At 35.6% G+C, this 20149-nt stretch overlaps 1 protein-coding gene across 1 annotated transcript in view; it reads right to left on the bottom strand.

Moving 5' to 3' along the window:
• Positions 1-634: 634 nt before the first annotated feature.
• The window catches only part of CAAP1 (caspase activity and apoptosis inhibitor 1), a 43971-nt gene continuing 24456 nt past the window's right edge, over positions 635-20149 (bottom strand). The window contains exon 6 of the mRNA XM_047767548.1: positions 635-990. Coding sequence (XP_047623504.1) covers positions 644-990 — 347 coding nt within the window. The 3' untranslated portion in view covers positions 635-643. The remainder of the gene's footprint in view (positions 991-20149) is intronic.

Raw genomic sequence — 20149 nt, 5'->3', positions numbered from 1 at the left:
GTTCGAATGACTTGTCTGCTGGAATTAAATTTGGGCAATTACTTCTACATTGTTAAAAACTGCCTTATATTAGGTCCTTTTTCCTTTTATTAAAAAAAAAGCTTTTCTCATTCATTTTGAATCTCTAAGCCTTAAAACTAAAAATGTTCCTCAGTTTTTTTGAACTTTATATATTTTAAAAGTGCATAAAAGCATAACTAAATTTAACTGTTAACAAACCTAGGAACTGTAATATTCTATCATTAAATATAGGTAGCCTAAGGAGAACATGCTTGGTCAATCTTTCTTAAATGTTTAGGTTTGATGCCAAAACATTTCAAAATAAAGAAAAAGAAAAAAAATATATCACCATGACTCCTTCCTAATGGCTTTTCAGATATTAATTTGCAGATATAGCTGAATATTCATCTAACAAAGTATCCAGGTTACCCAATGATATTTGCCATGAATTCTGAAAACAGTAACATTATGTAATACAAAAGTAACAACACAACAACTAAAACATGTATTTTAGACATAAGGCAAATTTATCTAATAAGAGTTACAGAGAAGTATCATGTAAGACCCCAAAATAAACTTTAGATACAAAATTATATGACATGGCTTTGTTCAAACACATCTAATATTCACTCAATTTAAATAACTAGGCTGGCTTTTTTATATCACCAGCTTTCATGAGGGCTTTAATAGCTCTTGCTCTCATCTCAAGTTCTAGCAGCTCCAGCTGCTGTGCAGAAGGCTGAACATCTTCAGGTGGAGGAACAGTCAGGGTGGCTGCTTTGGGTTCTTTTGGGCTAGATTCTGCCAGTCCCAGAATTTCATTCACACTTTTCTCAATGTCTTTCTCCAGGTCATCTATCTGACCAGCTTCACTTTGGACTGTATTTTCTGGGACCTCAGGAGCAGCTGCTTCTTCATTGCATGGACCTTCTATGTCGCTGTCGTAAGCATCTGCATTTATACTGAGTACATCACTATCTTCCCCTTTGCCTGTAACAAACAAAAAAGGGAAAGAACCATGTAACCTAAGAGGCCTGGTCAAAATTTCCTTTCTATTTATACTGCTTTAACCCCACCACCCCTCATGCAGTCCCAAATACATTCCATAATACCCACTTTACCCCCTTTTACCCTGACTCAACTTTGAAAACAGATCTAATTTAATGTAAACTTTAATGTAGTTCTCATTCCAATTCAGTAGAACATGGAAGCACTGGGGAGTGAATACCATCATATGGATGTCTACAACCAATTTTCCTAATTAAAATGTCATAACACTCTAGACCACAGAGAAGCTTCTAAATTACAAAACGTTGACAGCCTTTGGATAGAGCATTGCTTATTACTGAAGAGGTAAAATTCCATTCAAGATGGAGTTTAAAATACTTTGCCTTATAAACCACAAAAAATGAAAAAAAACATCACTGGTAAGCTGGACACCATGTGCATTGCAATTGTACCAAAGCTTTTCATATGCTTTTTCAAACACTTTGTTCTAAATCAATAAATTAAAGAAGAATGCCTTAGGCCATTTTCTAAGATAAAATAAGTTTTCACCAAGAGGATTTTAATTAATACAGTTAGTATATGCCATAATTTTTAAAAATGCATTTGTTACAAAACTTCTATAACTGATGCTAAGAACTTGCATATAAACACAGACTGTACAGACTGTAGCCGTCAACCACCTTGGCCGTGGAGCATTATTAAAGTCCATGAGTCATTTACAACTGTGAGTGCTCCTTTATACCTCCAATTTGCTTTTTCCTTTTAGGGCCACACCACAGCATATGGAAATTCTCAGGCTAGGGGGTGAATCGGAGCTACAGCTGCAGGCCCACGCCACAACCACAGGCCCACGCCACAGCCACAGCAATGCAGGATCCGAACCACATCTGGGACCTACACCACAGCTCATGGCAACATTGGATCCCCAACTCACTAAGTGAAGCCACGGATTGAACCTGCATCCTCATGGACACTAGTCGGATTCGTTTCCGCTGTGCCACAACAGGAACTCCTATGCTTCCAATTTATTTGTCTTTTAAATTCCAAAAATGATTTTTTTAAAAAAAGTAATTATCCCCCAAATGTTGGCTTTGTTTTCTTATAATAGGGAAAACATTTACAAAACACAGATTGACAGATGGAAAATTCTGATAGTAGAATCATAATTCTACTCCACGGATTTTAAAACAATTGCTTTACTGAACTTGACTGATTTTCCTGCATCCAAATTATTAAAAAACTACCTCTTACTCCACAATTAAAGTGGAAAATGAATCAACAAATTATCTGTGTCCACAAATAGAACTTGTAAAAAAAATGTTCCATTTTAATTATTTAATGCCAAAGAATATTTTACATAACTCCTCAAAGCAACAAATAATCTACTAATAGCTACAGAAAAATGAATATAGCCTTTTAGGGTAAAGAAATAAATGCTTTACATAAGTATTCTAATTTGAGACAAAAATTTAAGAAAAGTAATGCTAAGTTGTTCACAGTCTCAAAAGGTTAATGGCCACTGATTCTGAGTGAAAATATGCTGTTTAAAAGATTATAAAAGTTTTTAGAAAAAATGTGACTTGGTTTTTCAGATTAGAAGCTGTTGCCTAATAATGAATGAAGAACAATATAATGAGTGGTGGGGAGAGAGGGAGAGTCTTAGAATATCTGAGTACTAATCCTTACTCTGCTATTAATAAGCATGTGATTTGGGGAAAATCCCTTACTTTTTCGGTTTTTCTCTTCTGCAAAAATTAAGGCAGAGTTCCCACTGTGGCTCAGCAGTAATGAATCTGACTAGTATCCATGAGGATGAGGGTTCGATTCCTGGCCTTGGTCAGTGGGTTAAGGATCCAGAGTTGCTGAGCTATGGTGTAGACTGTAGACACGGCTTGGATCCATGTTGCTGTGGCTGTGGTGTAGGGCAGCAGCTACAGCTCCCATTTGACCCCTAGCTTTAGAACTTCCATATGCCAAGGGTATGGAACTAAAAAAAAAAAAAAAAAAAAAAAATTTAAGGTAAATTCTCCTAGGATATCCCTAAAGTCTAGTATCATACAAGTAAATTAAGTCCATATAAAAATATATAAAATGGTAATATTTTATTTTTTTTATTTTTTTATTTTTTAAAAGGTAATATTTTAAACTATTTTCCTTTTTTCTCCTCCTAAGATATAGATATCACTTATCTTTCACTTAATGTATTTGTCATCTGGATAATAATCCACAAGAACTTCCTACTAGCCAATGAAAGATCAGTAACAAGTCAGTAAATCATTGTCTGCTAAAATTTTTTTCACCAAAAAATCTTTTTGGCAACAGATTTTCTAGTGAAAAGAAGTATATTTGTAATGTTCAGGCATTATAACTAAAATTCACTTTTTATCTTGGGTCCAGGGCATCAGTGTGTAATGACACAACTATGGAATACCTTATATGCTAAATCACAAAATTTGAAGTAGCTGTACTTTTATGAAATTAATCTGTTTTGATCTATATGCGGGTAAATAAAAGAATGATAGCAAGGAGTTCCTACTATGGCATAGTGGGTTAAGGATCCAGCATTGTCACAGCTGAGGCTCAGATTTGATCCCTGGTCCAGGAATTTCCAACTTCCATATGGTGTTGAGTGAGGCCACAAAAAAAAAAAAAAAAGATGGGGAAACTTAAGATAATTTCATTAAATAAGTAGAGAATATACATTAGTAGATCCTGAAGATATACATGGAAAATCTTCTAGCTGACTGTCATAGTCATAAACTATCAAGCTTATATTTCCTACCTAAAAGTAGTATAGGGGTATATATAAGTATAGATAATTTTAAATGAAATGGATATTATGTTCATCTTTCCCCCCACTCTCTGGGAGGAGGTCCACAGTTTTCAAACACTTTTCAAATAGCTAAGAACTTGAGCTATATATTTTCACTTAGTTCAGATCACTTTTTAAGCCTACTTATAGAAGCTTATTTTAAAAGTGGCCACAGCTAAAGAGCTCCTCTGTCCTAAGCTTAAAATAATGAAATCCTGGGAATTCTCATGTAATACAGTGAATTAACGATCCAGCATTGTCACTGCAGTGGCCTGGGTCACTGCCGCGGCATCAGTTGATTGCTTGCCCAGAAATTTCCATATGACATAGTGTGACAAAAAAAGATATAATAATAATAATATCCTTATTTTATAAAGTTATCAGCACCAGAGATTCACGATAAAAATGGTATACTCACCCTTTCAATGCTTCAAAGGAAGAAAATCTTGAAAAAATTTTTGATTTGTATTTTCTTTTTTCTTTTCTTTTTAGGGCTGCACCCATAGCACATGGAGGTTCCCAGGCTACAGGTCGAACCGGAGCTATAGTGGCTGGTCTACACAACCGCCACAGCAATGCTGGATCCGAGCCATGTCTGTGACTTACACATGGCTCATGGCAACGCCGGATCCCCAACCCACTGAGCAAAGACACAGACTGAACCCATATCCTCGGATATTAGTCGGGTACCTTAACCACTGAGCCACAATGGGAACTCCTGATTTGTATTTTCTATGGGTTTGTTTCAAACATTTTTAGGGGTCAGACATGGAGTTTATTTATTTTTAAAACAGAAACACTTATACATATAATTCATTGAAGAAATGATGCTCTATAAATTCATTATTCTCCTCTATTTACAATTAAAACTTTCCCAAATCTAAGTGATTGAGTTCTCTGTAACACAGTATTGGTAATTGCATTCACAAGTTCCATCTTCCCTTACTACCTGAACCATGGAGGCCAAAGCTTTGCAGAATTTGTACCTGAAATAATTTAGCATAAGCACTTCATTTCACAAATGTGAAAGCAAGATAAGTAACTTGGACAATAAACACAAACTATTTGAAGGTCTAAGGTCATACTTCAGGTCTTTTCACTATTTCTTAATTTTCTTTATTCTACTGACTCACTTTTAAAGTATAGTTTGCAAACATGAGTACATTTTCAAAGATAATTTAATCTCATCCTATTAGGAAATTGTAGGATTCTTCATTACCAATTATGACCCTCAAATGGGAAGAGAGTAAAATGTGTACATTCTTTCTTAAAATTAACTTTAACCTACAATGCCTCATTCTAAGTCCTCAAAATATCAGTGTGGTCATGTTCTGTCCCTCCACACCCCTTATTCTGCACGTGTGTGTGTGTGTGTGTTCAGGGAAAACTGAGCACCCATTTAAATTATATGAGAATTCTACAAACAAAGAAGCATCTTCAAATTTTCACACAGACTTGGGAATCTGAGAGTAACAAATCAATCTCAGGAAAATTATTTGTATTCTCTAACTGAAATAAAAACTTTCAATGTATGCATGATGTTAAACTAAGACTATTAAAATCCACCAGAAAAAATAAAAGATAGTTGGGCCTGAAGTAAAATAGTACAAATGTAATTAAAAGTTACTGAGAAAAAGTATTCAGACTATTAACTGTTAAAGACATTATAATCAAAAATGACTCAGGGAAGAGAGCAAGCATAAAATTAGATCCAAGTTACTGATGTCACAGAGGAGCAAACTAACTAAAGTAACTTTATGTACAAACAAACAAGAGGGTATGACATACTCCTTACATTAATTATGCTCCTTTATATATCTAGTAACATGGGTTGTCCCTAAAATACTACATCTCATTTAGAGAACTTCAGAGAAAAGCAATATAAAGGAAGAAATAAAGCAAATAACTTAAGAGGAAGGATTAAAGAAGTTTAAGAACTTGACTAAGCAATAGTTACAGGAAGACAAAGTACAAGTTAAAATATTTTTCAAGAAAAAAGTAATAAACGAGTTCAAGGGTTTACTAAGCACTCATCTCTTATGGTTGATACCTTAGCCAACTACTCACGAATATACATTCTATTCCATTTTACTCTGGTCTCCATAAGTTCATCATTTCTCTTTTGTTTTCCAACTTGATTCAGGCCCTAGTCAAACCCTGAACCCAAGTACCAAAGATTTATTTAAATAACAAACCAATCCATCTAGATTCAATATCTAGACAGTAAAATGAATCAATCATTATCAAAATTCATCACTAACACAGATGAATAAATGGAATAATTTATCAGAGAAAATATTTACTTATAATATTTATGAGTCATAGTTATAAACATGAGATAAAACCATAAAGGGAAAATATTTAGCAACTAAACAGAACAAGAAGAAAAATTACAACCTCAAAAAATAGTACAGTTTCAGTATTTAGAAAAGAGTACACTACATAATAGGAAAAGCTAAAATGCAATTCTTGTATTATCATCTGTAACAAACTCCAATGCTTGAGAGCTGCAGGGATTTCCTAAGCCAGATAAAGGAAAATATTTTATGTTTTAGGTTTGCTTTTTGTTAAAATAGAAGCTTTAATTACCTAATGAAAGTAAACAAACACAAAAGAATTACTAATCACACATTTTGAGTGATAAAAATTAAAAAGAACTTTTAAGTTATGCCAGCATATTTAAACCTTGATAGGGCCTAAAATATTTCACTTGCTAATAATTCAACATGTCAGAACAGTTTTGGTGCAAAAAATGAAAGCATACCTAATGTTATGAGTGACTACATCCTCATGAAACTTCTTGATACGGCTTTTTTGGCATGTGAAAGTTCCTGGGCCAAGAGTTAAACCTGAGGCACAGCAGTAACCCAAGCTGAAGCAATGACATAACCATTAGACCACCAGGGAACTCTGAGGGTGAGTTATTAAATGAAGCCAAGAGACAAACCCTAGAATGTGGAATGATTAAATATCTGTCTGAATTCCTGCTAAAGGGCAAATTGAGCACATGTATCTAACTCCCTTCCCTATAAGGAACCCACTGAAGTGACAGAAGATACTTAAAAATAATAGCAAGAAAACTGTAAATTAACTGAGGATGAAACTAACAAAGATCAATCATTCCTAAGTGAAACACAAAATGGAAAATTCACAAAAGAAACAAATCAACAAATAAAGCTAAATAAAAATGTAAAACTTCTGAGAAAGAAAATACACTATAAAGACAATTTTCAGACCTACAAGAAAATATCAGCAAACAGTATTTTTAAAAGGACAATTGTAAAATATATATGTCTAGGTATCATTAGAAATAACTAAAAATATAGGCAAAGGATTGAAATAGCTTAAGCATTTCACAAAATATGAAATATAAAGGATCAATAAATATATGAAAATGCTCTAGGGAGTTCCTGTTGTGGCGCAGTGGAAAAGAATGTGACTCATACTGATGAGGACGCAGGTTCGATTCCTGGCCTGCCTCAGTGAGTTGGGGATCCTGAATTGCCGTGAGCTGTGGTGTAGGCCACATACAGTTCTTGGATCCTATATTGCTGTGGCTGTGGTGTAAGCCCACAGCTGTAGCTCCAATTCAACCCCTAGCCTGGGAACTTCCATATTCCACGAGCGCAGCCCTAAAAAAGCCAAAAAAAAAAAAAAAACCTTTATCTTTAAGAGATATATATCATTACTAAAATATTTACAAATGAACTGAAAAGCTATAATTTTTGCTTTAAAGTAATCTAGTGGTAGAAAGCAGGTAGGGGTATAGATGAAAAAAGATTAGAGATAGGTAGATAACTGTTGAGGATGGAACTGAGTACATGGGAGTTAATGTTCCTACTCTTTCCTATTTTTGTTTGAAAGTTTCCAAAATAAAGTTTTTTTAAGCTGATTTTTATTGAGAAACCTGAAACATCTCTGAAAATATTTTTAAAATATATATACATCTTTGAGGAGAAAATGAGAAAATCAAAATCCAGTATTCTTATCAAGCAATCAGAGAGCTGGTTATTAAAGGGGTTAAACTATTTTACTTTGTTTTCTCTTTTAATTAGCTTTCTCATCTGATTTTAAGTTATCCACGTTCAGTGGTTATGCCATTTAGAAGAACACATTTCACCATCCTTCCCTCTAGAATCTTAACTCTCCAAGGACTCCAGTGTTATCAATCTACTGGAATCTCATTAGTAACAAAGCCTATGATACATTGGACAGCACTGTTATGCCTCCATGGATTTCTTCAACTACAGATAATTTTGGTTTTATAAAATTTTAATTTTAAGTTATAAAGAACACACTTTTATTGTACTCTTACTGTAGAAAGTTGGCTTGGTAACTTTTTTTTTTCTTTTTTTTTGCTTTTTAGGGCTAAACATGTGACATATGGAAGTTCCCAGGCTAGGGGCAAAATTAGATCTGCAGCCACAACTACGCCAGATCCAAGCCCATCTGTGAGCTACACCACTGCTCACAGCAACACCACAGCTCACAGCAACACCGGATACTTAACCCGCTGACTGAAGCCAGGGGTCAAACCTGCATCCTTATGGATATTAGTAAGGTTACCACTGAGCCACAACAGGAACTCCAGATAAGTGGAGTTTTAGTGAGTTCCAGCCTTTTCAAGAAACCAAAACTTTATTTTCTGGGAAAAAAAAAAAGTCTTTTTAACATATAAGAATAATCTTTCCTGAAGAAGGCTTCAATCTTCCCCTGAGCAAAACTCACGGAACTTGGCTATTTTTTTTATGTAGTGTTTTAAACTATCGTTATAAATTTAAGTCCATCATGTTAACCATCATATTCAAAATTTAATCATGTTATAAACCGAGTATTACTCATAAAGAAGGAAATGCAAACAACTTAACAAAGAAAAACTGTCTAGTATTCTATCAAACTCCTTGAACTATCCATTGAACTTCTGGATAACTGAGTGTCTACTAGCCTGTGAACCTAATTAACTTTCAAGAAACACATATCCAGGAGTTCCCGTGATGGCGCAGTGGTTAACGAATCCGACTAGGAACCATGAGGTTGCGGGCTCGGTCCCTGCCCTTGCTCAGTGGGTTAACCATCCGGCGTTGCCATGAGCTGTGGTGTAGGTTGCAGACGCGGCTCGGATCCCGTGTTGCTGTGGCTCTGGCATAGGCCGGCAGCTACAGCTTCGATTCGACCCCTAGCCTGGGAACCTCCATATGCCGTGGGAGCAGCCCAAGAAATAGCAAAAAAAAAAAAAAAAAAAAAAACACAAATCCAGAGATTATTCTAAGAATCAATTAAAACTTACTCAGTATCTATTACATACGCCAAAGTGGTGCTATAAAGGCCAGAGAAGAAGTAAGCCTTACAAAACACTACAGGTAGGACAGACCAAATATGTGTGGCATGATTTAAGACCTAAGTTTTGCCTTCATGGTGCTTGTGTATGCTTAAGACATGAACATCACACTTTAAAGTGCTAAATTATACAATATAAAGTATAATAGGATTTCAGAGTATGTATGGCAATAGGGAAAAGACAAGCTCTTTATAGACATGTATTATGAAGCAGGTCTTAGAAGCTAATAGGTGATATTGACAGGGAAGGAAACTCCAAGTGCGAGGGGCAGAATGGACAAAGGCAAAGTGCTAGGTGTAAACTCAGTACAATACATGAGCCTAACAGAATAAAATGTACATGTGAGAATATATACAAGAGTATTATCTAAAATTACTGCCTCTGAAGACATCACTATTCTATGACAAAAAGCAGCATATGGACCCCTGCCAGCCTTTAAAATGTATCATGAAAGTGAGTATTTGTGGTCTTCTCGGGATGCACAAACAGGCTAACACATGAGAGATTCTGACTATAATCTTTCCTCTAGTAATCTGAAAGTAAACAGGAAGAAAAAAATTTTAAATGTCATGCATCATTTCTCCTACCATCTGATTAAAAGCAGGATTTCAACAGAATAAAAGCTTGGTATCAAATTCTTGGAATGGGGGATTCCCTGGTGCCTCAGCAGGTTAAGGATCCAGCATTGTCTCTGCTGTGGCTCAGGTCCCTGCTGTGTTGCAGGTTCGATCCCTGGCCCAGAAACTTGCAGATGCCATGGGTATAGCCAAAAAAAAAAAAAAAAAAAACCTAGAAAAAAAAGGGGGGAAAATGAAGACAGAATAGGATATTTACAAGCACTGGGGTTTAGAATCAGGCAACTATTCTTCCCAAAGATCTGTTGGAACTTAGGATTTTTTCTTTCTTTCTTTCTTATCTTTTTAGGGCCGCACCCACAGCATATGGAAGTTCCCAGGCTAGGGGTCAAATCGGAGCTGCAGCCTCCAGCCTATACCGCAGCCACAGCAATGCCAGATCTGAGCCATGTCTGTGACATACTCCATAGCTCACTGCAATGCCGGCTCCTTAACTCACTGAAGGAGGCAGGGTACAAACCCGCATCCTCATGGATACTAGTTGGGTTTGTTACTGCTGAGCCATGATGGGAACTCTGGAACTTAAGAATTTAAAAGGACATCACACTCAAATATCCTACCAGTAACATCTCAGTGCTCTACAATCTATCCATCCAAGGAAGGTGTACTCAAACTCATTGTCTACTTCACAAACTGCCATGTTTTCTGTGGCATTGCTCTAGCTTGTTTAAATATAAATATAAGCTTAGAAGGAGATACTAAAGACTTGATTCAAATTTTAGATAATGTAAAGCTATCTTTCATATATACATGTAGTAGACAGCCAGTTACTATCAATATGCCAAAAAGGGGGTAGTACATTTCATAAAACAGAAATCCTACCCTGAAACTAAAAACATTTTCATTACAGAAGTAGCAAAAAACAATGTATTAACTGTCAGTTTCACCCTAATTCTTTCTACAAAATAAAATGTGTGAAAAGCAGGTAGTGGGAACCTTTGGAAAAAATAACTATGTCACTTCAGTGTATGGTATTGAAGGTTGAAAATGAAGTAAAAAAAAGTACCCTGTATGTTTTTAAAATGGTTGGAGAAAAGGTATAATCTCATAGGGAAGGATAGTTTAAGAGTGTAGAAAGATGCTCAAAAATAAAACTCTAGCCAAACATCAGTTATCCAAATGAGGAAACAGACAAAGAAATAAAAGCTACAGAAAAACCTCTATGATGACCACACATTTTACAAAGGGCACATAATCATAGATTAATGTAAAAGACTGGAATGAATCTATACAAGTAATATAAACAAAGTTAAAATCTAAGGGTAACAAACTAAAAAATGATTCAGTTTTGTTAAGACAAAAAGGAAAACAAGCTTGTAAGCAATTTACTCTTTGGGGTAGGTGGTAGACTATTAATGAGTGAATGTAAGTAGTATTCTATTTCATACCTATCTCCTTTTAAGAACAAGGTACTTACTAGACAGGGTAGAAGAGAAAGAAGGAATTCTTTCAATCATCTATCCATCCATGTACTTATTCAAAAGAATATGGGTAACCCCTATGAACAAGCACTGAAGACTTAAGAATCCTAAAACATAATCCTTTGCCCTACACTACCTATATTTAGGAATTCATAAATGTTTCCTGAATTGAAAACAATTATTAATTACCAGGCAGCATAAACTTATAATAGAAGTAAATAAAAAGGCAATAGTGGTATGAATGAGGGCACTGAGAGAAAAGGTGAAGTGAGTACATTAGGAAAGACCTCACCAATTTGGAGATGTTTGATCTTAAAGAACAAGTTGTTTGACCTAAATAAGAGCACAGCTCAGGTGTGAGTAAATATAATCTCAAATTTGAACAAACTGTAAGACAGGTATTAATACTTGTAGTCACAACTGACAGATTTCCAGGCATATTGTGAGATATACTGGGAATTAGACACATGATACAGCAACACAGGTCTGGTTTTCAAAAGAAGATGACTTCTCTAAGACTACAGTAGAGTAATCCTGACACCAATTCCCAGTAAACTCAAGATTTATCAAGAGTAATGCTAATTAGACAGATTAGGTAGCATTTGATCAGGGATCAAAGTAATGTGTGGCGACTCCCATGGTTATCTTGGGGCAGAGCACGCAGGCAGAAGCTATAGCAAAGTCCCTGACACAAAAGTGCTTAGACTGGAGACGAAAGCAAAGATGAAGGAATAGAGGGAACAGAGGGGAAAATGACAGGTCACATCACATGGTACTACCCATATCATACCATACCATACCACATGGTACCAGCCGTAAGAAGGACTGAGATGGGAAGCTACTGCAAGGCTTTGACAAGAACAGTGACATGACCATTCCTACAGTTTTCAATAGTCATTCAGACTAGTGTGTGGAAAAAAGACTATAGGAGAGCCCAGGGAGAAATACAGTGATCAGGATGCTCTAAAGAATCAACACCAGAATACCATGGCTAAGAAGAAGTGTGAAATGGTTGGATTCTGAATATTCTGAAAGTAGAGCTGACAAATGTTATTGACAGAGAAGAATAGACTCAAGAATGAGTCCAAGGATCTTGGCCTGGACACCCAGGATGTAATTGCTCTTTATGGAGATGGGAAAGACTGCAGAAGTAAGGTTTTAGGTTTTGTTTTGTTTACTTGTCTGTTGCTTTGTGGGGTCAGGGAAGAATTAGGATTTAATCTGGGACAAATTAATTTTTAACATGTTTATTCAACATCTAATAAGTAAAATGGATATACAAATGTTAGAAAGAGGCCTGGATTGAAGAAATAAATTTGTAGTTGCCAGTACTGAAACTATATAAGATCACTACCTGGGAATGTAGAAAAGAGGAAAAAGTATGAAGAATAAATCTTGGGACATTCACCCTTTAGAAGTAGAGGGGAGCATAATGCAAAGGGGATTGAGAATAAAGACAGTGTCAAGGAAGGGGGAATAACCAACAGTGTTGAACATGGCTGGTAGGTCTAGATGAGGATTCAGCAATGACGAGCGAAACAGCTACTGGCAAGAGTTCACTAGAGAGGGGGCACTGATAAAGGAAATAGAGGAAACAACTGCAAGTACCAAAAGGGACTATTATCACTACACAAACATAGGGGCTGGTCCCAGAAACACAAAGATGTTGCCCATTTTAACAGGAAGAAGGGGAATATATAAGCTCAGGTGTTCAGGTATAAGTGGTTATGAAAAATTAATTTACGCACCTGTTTTTCTTTTTTAGGTCCTTTTCAAGTCAGGCCAAACTTTATTTATCTTTCTATCCCTGATTCCCAGTGCAAACAACTAGGAGGGATTAGCTTCAAAATTTGAAGAGATTATTTAGAAGAGGTATTAAATTCATTTTCTACCATCCAAAGAACAAAGAAGGACTAAATAGATAGAAGTTACACAAATGAAAAACTATAATTCCTATAGAGACTTTTTTTTTTTTTTGGTCTTTTTAGGGCCGCACCCACCGCATATGGAGGTTCCCAGGCTAGGGGTCAAATCAGAGCTGTAGCTGCCGGCCTACACCACAGCCACAACAATGCCAGATCTGAGCCACGTCTGCAACCTACACCACAGCTCACGGCAATGCTGGACCCTTAACCCATTGAGCGAGGCCAGAGATTGAACCCGAAACCTTATGGATCCTAGTTGGATTCATTTCTGCTGTGCCACAAAGGGAACTCCCCGAGACATCTTCATCAGTTAGAGACAGCAAGAATGATACTGAGGGGATGAAGCAGAAAACATTAATGCCAACAATAATAATGGAATAATGGTAGAAATAATTATAATGAGAGCTAATATTTATTGAGCACTTAGTATGTACTAAGCACTCCTCTAAAGCACTTTACATATATTAATCCACTTATTCCTTTAGGTCAAGACAATGGAATAGACACTCATTTATTATTTCCATTTTATAAATGAGGAAAATGAGGAACAGAGAATATAAGTTACTTGCCTAAGTTCACATAACTAACGTGGCAGACCCAAAATTCAAACCCAAGCATATTTTGAAAATTTATGCATTTAAACTTCTATACTGCCTCCCAGATCTTAACAGAATCAGAATGACCACAAAGCCTTCACAGATTAGAATGCTGGTTCAGTGTAAACTTATCTTCTTGAGGGTCCCTTAAACTCAACTAAATAAATATAATATGTAGGAGACAAAGACCTAAAAAATATTCATTAAAAGTGAACAAATATTAAAACAATAAAAAGACAAGCCACAAACTGGGAGAAAATATTTATAGAACATATCAGGTAAAGTACTGATATCCAAAATATATAAAGAACTCTTAAAACTCAACAATTAGAAAACAGACAACCAAAGTTTAAAATGGGCAAACAGTATGAAGAGATAAATCATCAAAGAAGAGATACAGATGGCAAAAAAGTATGGGAAAAGATGCTTGACACCACATGCCACTAGGGCACTGCCAAAAAAACAGATACCCATTAGAACAGCCTAAAGCCAAAACACTGACAACACCAAATGCTAGCAAGAATGTAGACAATAGAAACTTTCATTCATTGTTAGTAAAATGGTCATGTAAAATGGTACAGCACTTTGAAATTGTTTGGCTGTTTCTTAACAAACTAAACTTAGAATTTACTCAGAATTGAAAACTTACATCCACACAAAAATCTGCATACAAATGATTACAGCAGGTTTAGTCAGGATTGCCAAGACTTAGAAGCAACCAAGATATCCTTCAATAGGTGAATGGATAAGCAAATTGCAGTATATCCCTATAAAGAAAGACTATTCAGCAATAAAATAAAGGAATTATCAGGAGTTCTGGCCACGGCTCAGCAGAATTGAATCTGACTAGGATCCATGAAGAAGCAGGTTCAATCCCTGGCCTCTTTCAGTGGGTTAAGGATCTGGTGTTATTGTGAGCTGTGGTATAGGTCATAGATGTGGCTCAGATGCTACATTGCTGTGCCTATAGAACAGGCCAGAGACTACAACTAGATTTCCCTAGCCTGGGAACCTCCATATGCTGCAGGTGTGGCCCTAAAAAGACAAAAGAAAAAAAAGGAAAAGGAAAAAAAAAAGAGTGAGAAAGAAATGAGTTATCAAACTATAAAAAGATATGGAAGAATCTCAAAAGCATAATGCCAAGTGGAAAAAGCCAATCTGAAAAGACTATATGATTCCAGCTATATGGCAGTCCAGAAAAGACATAATTACAGAAACAGTAAAAAGATCAGTGGTTGCCAGGAGCCTGGAGGAGAGAGAGAGGAAAAAAGGATATGATACTCTCATGGTGGATACATGTTATTACAGTTATCAAAACTGATAGCACATACAGTAAAAAGGATGAACCCTAATATAAACTTATGGGCTTTAGTTAGTAATAATGTATTAATATTGGCTCAAGAGTTGTAACACATTTACCACACTAATGACAAATAATAACATGGGAAACTGGGAGAAGAGATGCTAAGTGGGTATACAGGAACTCTATACTTTTCCTTCCACTCAATTTTTTTTTAAACCTAATGCTGTTGAAAACATTTCTTAAATATTAGTTTTAAAAATAAAAATTTCTAATAACCACAAACTCGATACGTATCAACTATATGATGTAGCAACCAAAACTGCTAATTAAATCATATATTATGGTGTGAGATGTAAAAAAGTTCAGGAACTGGTAACAAAATTTGATTTCAATCCTCATATTTACTATCTTTCCTTTGTTAGAAGCACTTCTGTATAAGGAGGTACTTTTCCCAATGAACTGGATAAAAACATAATGACTGAAAAACATAGAGGATCCAAAGGGGATCCAAACACCTGAGGAAGGTTTGGGGTATGTAACCTCCAAAATAGCTGCCCTAAGACTATGTCTAGGATGCTATGAAATGCATCATAAGACACAAAATTTAAAATGAGTACAATTTAAAGAAACATGGAAATAAAAACTTCTCTCAAAATACTAAATCAAATTCTTCATAATTTCATTTTTGATAAAATACAGAGCATTATGGATCCAAAAACCTTGTCAGTTTACTTAAAAAAAAAATAAAATCCAGAAAAGTCTCACATTTAAATGTAACAGAAAGGCCTTCAAAAGGTACAGGAGCAGTATGGGCTAATTTGCCATATAAAATGTAATTTTCACCTTTTCACTCAACTACCACTCATAGAAAGAGATAAATTAAAAAGCAGGGAGGATCATGTTTGGTGTCACTGTTGGTAATAACTTGTGAAAAAGCTCAAAGGACTGAGAAAAGAAATGTAAATTCTTACACCACAATCTCTTTTTACTTCACCAATTGCTGAACTGGACCACATTTCCCCAGAACAAGTTTTTAAAAATCCCTTAAAGAAGATAACTTATGTTGAGAAGCTACATTCTGCAAATACTTACGTGTTAGAGCCAATCAAGGAGATAATCAAGGGCTAGGAAGAAAGGAATTAGGCTCAAACTTCTGGAACAAATCAGTAGTACATTCGTTTCTCTGCTTCCCACTCCAGGACAGCATTGGAACACCTTCTTTTCAATCTCCCCACAGCTCTAACAATCTTGCCTACAAGGTAGGTCTTTAAAGGAAGAAGCGGCACAGAGTTCATTTCCCAATCCACAGATTTTTTTCATGTAAAACTCTTGGCCTACAAACTCTACTTAATTAAGTGATGATCTTCATTCTCTCCTCCTTCACAGAGCAATAAAAGTCTCTGATGACATTTTTCTCACTGTCTTTTGAATTTTTTATAACTTGTATTTATTCCTTCATGGTTGTGAAGTTCTTTTAGGCAAAACTCAGTCCCTTTGTAACTGCAAATTCATTCCTTCATTCTTTTTTATTCTAGTTCCCCTATGTACCTACCTTTGCTTCTAATACTACTTTACAATAACAACAAAAGCAACGAGAATAAAAATGAGTTTTTTTAATTTATTCCCTACTTTAAGGATTCAAATAGTCTCATATAATTTTATGTTTAATATCTTTGCAAAATGATGGGAAAAATCTCATATTACATTTAATTTTTTAGAGGTAATAAATGAGTAATTATGGCCACCATCAATCCTTTTTAATAGACTGAAAGAGTAGTCTCTCAACTTCATTATTTATATAAACCTATCAGCGAAAACATTTTCAAGTATCTGTCCTACTACATAATTTTTTACTCATAAATTAACACAAACTAGGAGTTCCTGTCGTGGCACAACAGAAACAAATCTAACTAGGCACCATGAGGTTGCAGGTTCAATCCCTGGCCTCGCTCAGTAGGTTAAGGATCTGGCGTTGCTGTAAGCTATGGTGTGGGTCACAGATGCAGCTTGGATCTGGCATTGCTGTGGCTGTGGTGTAGGCCGGCAGTTGTAGCTCCGATTAGACCCTAGGCTGGGAACCTCCATATGCCTCAGATGTGGCCCTAAAAAAAAAAAAAAAAAAAAAACCCACAAACTGTAACAATAAATTAATATGTACCATTACAATTATATATATTCAGTTGGAAATTTTAAAAGGGAGAGATTGAAATATTAAATTTATGTGTATTTATTTACTTTAGAAGTTCTAATATTTTCAACTTGCATTCTCAGGGAACATGTATAATTTTACACTTTGGTGACCAGTGGTTTAAAAGGCTGGAAAAAAAGATCAAAGAAAATACCTACTCTGGGAGTTCCCGTTGTGGCGCAGTGGTTAACGAATCCGACTAGGAACCATGAGGTTGCAGGTTCGGTCCCTGGCCGTGCTCAGTGGGTTAACGATCCAGCGTTGCCGTGAGCTGTGGTGTAGGTTGCAGACGCGGCTTGGATCTGGTGTTGCTGTGGCTCTGGTGTAGGCCGGCAGCTACAGCTCCGATTCGACCCCTAGCCTGGGAACCTCCATATGCCGAGGGAGCGGCCCAATAAATACCAAAAAGACAAAAAGACCAAAAAAAAAAAAAAACCTACTCTGAACTTTCATCACATAGTGTAACCATTGAAAACAATTTTCCCCTATTACAGTCTACTTTTCAACTTCTTGAAGCTTTTAACAAGGTAATTCTTAAAGTTGTCTATCATTCACTAACTCCTGAATTACAATTGCATGAGGCAACTACTTTACTTTAAAAAAAGTGAAGAGGAGTTCTGTTGTGGCTCAGTGGAAAATGAAGCTAAGTAGTATTCATGAGGACACAGGTTCAATCCCTGGCCTTGCTCAGTGGGTGAAGGATCTGGTGTTGCTGTGAGCTGTGGTATAGGTCATAAACGTGGCTCGAATACCGCATTGCTGTGGCTGTGGTATAGGTCAGCAGCTACAGCTCTGATTCGACCCCTAGCCTGGGAACCTCCGTTTGCCACGGGTGCAGCCCTAAGAAGACAAAAATAAAATAAAATAATTAAAAAGTGAAGAGATCTGAGTCTAACCAAAGCAAAAGTCTGTGTGCATATTCTGTTTGTGTTTGCACATCTTTCTCTAAGAGAAAAAAGGGATAATTATCACGAGAAAGTTAATGTAAAAGATTCAGAGTAAAATGTAGTCAATGTCTTATTAATTTTTATCATTTCATATACCATATGGTTATATTATTGTTTTTTTACGACTATATTCAAATGAATGCATTTTGAGGCACCATCATACAGCTTAAGACTAAACTTCAAGCATCTTCTCTAATAGAAAAATGCAGAAATAAAAAAAAATTGTACATTTTATTCTGCTTCCATTAAACAATTTAAGAAAACAGTTACTAAGAAGCATTCTTCCCAAGTACAGACACAGCACTAGGCACTGGTTTTTACAAAATCTGTTAGAAAGGAAATTATTAAAGAGGCCAAACCTGCACTTTCAAACACTACTTGAATCTGCTCTACAAGAGCACCACCAAGTGGCCACTTATGTAACCCACATTCAAACACCTTCAAACACTCAGAAGGCAGCCCAGTGTTATTTTCTGATACATTTGATTATTTGAAATAAACTGAACCAAAACATATCTAATGATAAACTTACTTACTGGCTCTACTTTTATTCTCATAGGCAATATAGAACAAGCCTAATCAGTCTTCTTCTTGACAGCCCTTCAAATACTTTAAACTACCACAAACCTCAATTCTTCCTTTCAACCTGGATACACAATTTCTATTTAACTATTTCCCATATAGAGTTAAAAAAATTCTGGAGTTCCCGTCGTGGCGCAGTGGTTAACGAATCCGACTAGGAACCATGAGGTTGAGGGTTCGGTCCCTGCCCTTGCTCAGTGGGTTAACGATCCGGCGTTGCCCTGAGCTGTGGTGTAGGTTGCAGACGCGGCTCGGATCCCGCGTTGCTGTGGCTCTGGCATAGGCTGGTGGCTGTAGCTCCGATTCAACCCCTAGCCTGGGAACCTCCATATGCCGTGGGAGCGGCCCAAGAAATAGCAACAACAACAACAACAACAACAACAAAATTCTCATAACAGCTTCCAAGAAGGAACACAAACATGAGCTTAATTCTTGAGATTACAAAGGAGAATAATTTGTAAAGTTATACATATCCCAATTGTAAACTTTAAAGCAACAAATAAATTGTTTTAATTATTTTAGTACTGAGTATCTTAATCTATAAATATAAAGAGATTTATTAATATTAGCAGAAATTTGTTTGATATTTTAAAAATATTTTCTACATATTAAATACCTTTGACTAATGGTAGTTTTCATTTTAACTGTAGCACAAATGACCAATTTAGAAAATTTATATAAACCATTCTTATACAACTACCATTCTGTAAAAATAAACAATTTAGGACACTAATTCTAAGAGAAGAGTTTCTATTTTACTATAGTACCAATCTATCAACTAGTAGATTACATTTATGTTTAAATAATGTTTATTCAGTGAAGGTAGAAGTTAGTGTACAATCTGATACTCATCTTCAGCACAGCCAGTTTCATAAAAGAATATCCTATCAGGAAGATAAATAATACCAGTACTAGACAAAGAAATGCCAATTTCAATATACCTAATTCATAGTTAATATTTCTCAATATTGAGTATTTTAGAAGCTGAAAAACTGAAAATTTAATTTAAATAACTTGCCAGTATCATATACCATTAATAGGGCACGTAAGATTTATTTTATTCTGAAGGAACAAAGAGAAAATTCAATACTGCTTTATATTTTGGTCTATTGAATACATGGTTACTTTAGTACTAAATAAGATTCAATGAATTTTCTTAAACGGTCAAGCCATTAAATAAAATGATAATGCATTCACAAGGAGACTTATTGAGCTAAGTGTGAGAAAATAGCTAGCTATGCAAGAAAAGTGAGATAATATAAATCAACTTTGAAAGTTTTGCATATTAAATATAGTCAACTTTAGTTCATTTATAAAAAAGCAATAATCTTTACTGAGCCCAACAGGATTTCTGTTTCCTGGGGTAGCTCAGCTTCTTGGGTAACTCCAAGCAA

This window comes from Phacochoerus africanus, chromosome 2 (genome assembly GCF_016906955.1).
Source record: "Phacochoerus africanus isolate WHEZ1 chromosome 2, ROS_Pafr_v1, whole genome shotgun sequence".
NCBI classification, from domain to species: domain Eukaryota; kingdom Metazoa; phylum Chordata; class Mammalia; order Artiodactyla; family Suidae; genus Phacochoerus; species Phacochoerus africanus.
This window is presented reverse-complemented; position numbering and strand designations above follow the sequence as displayed.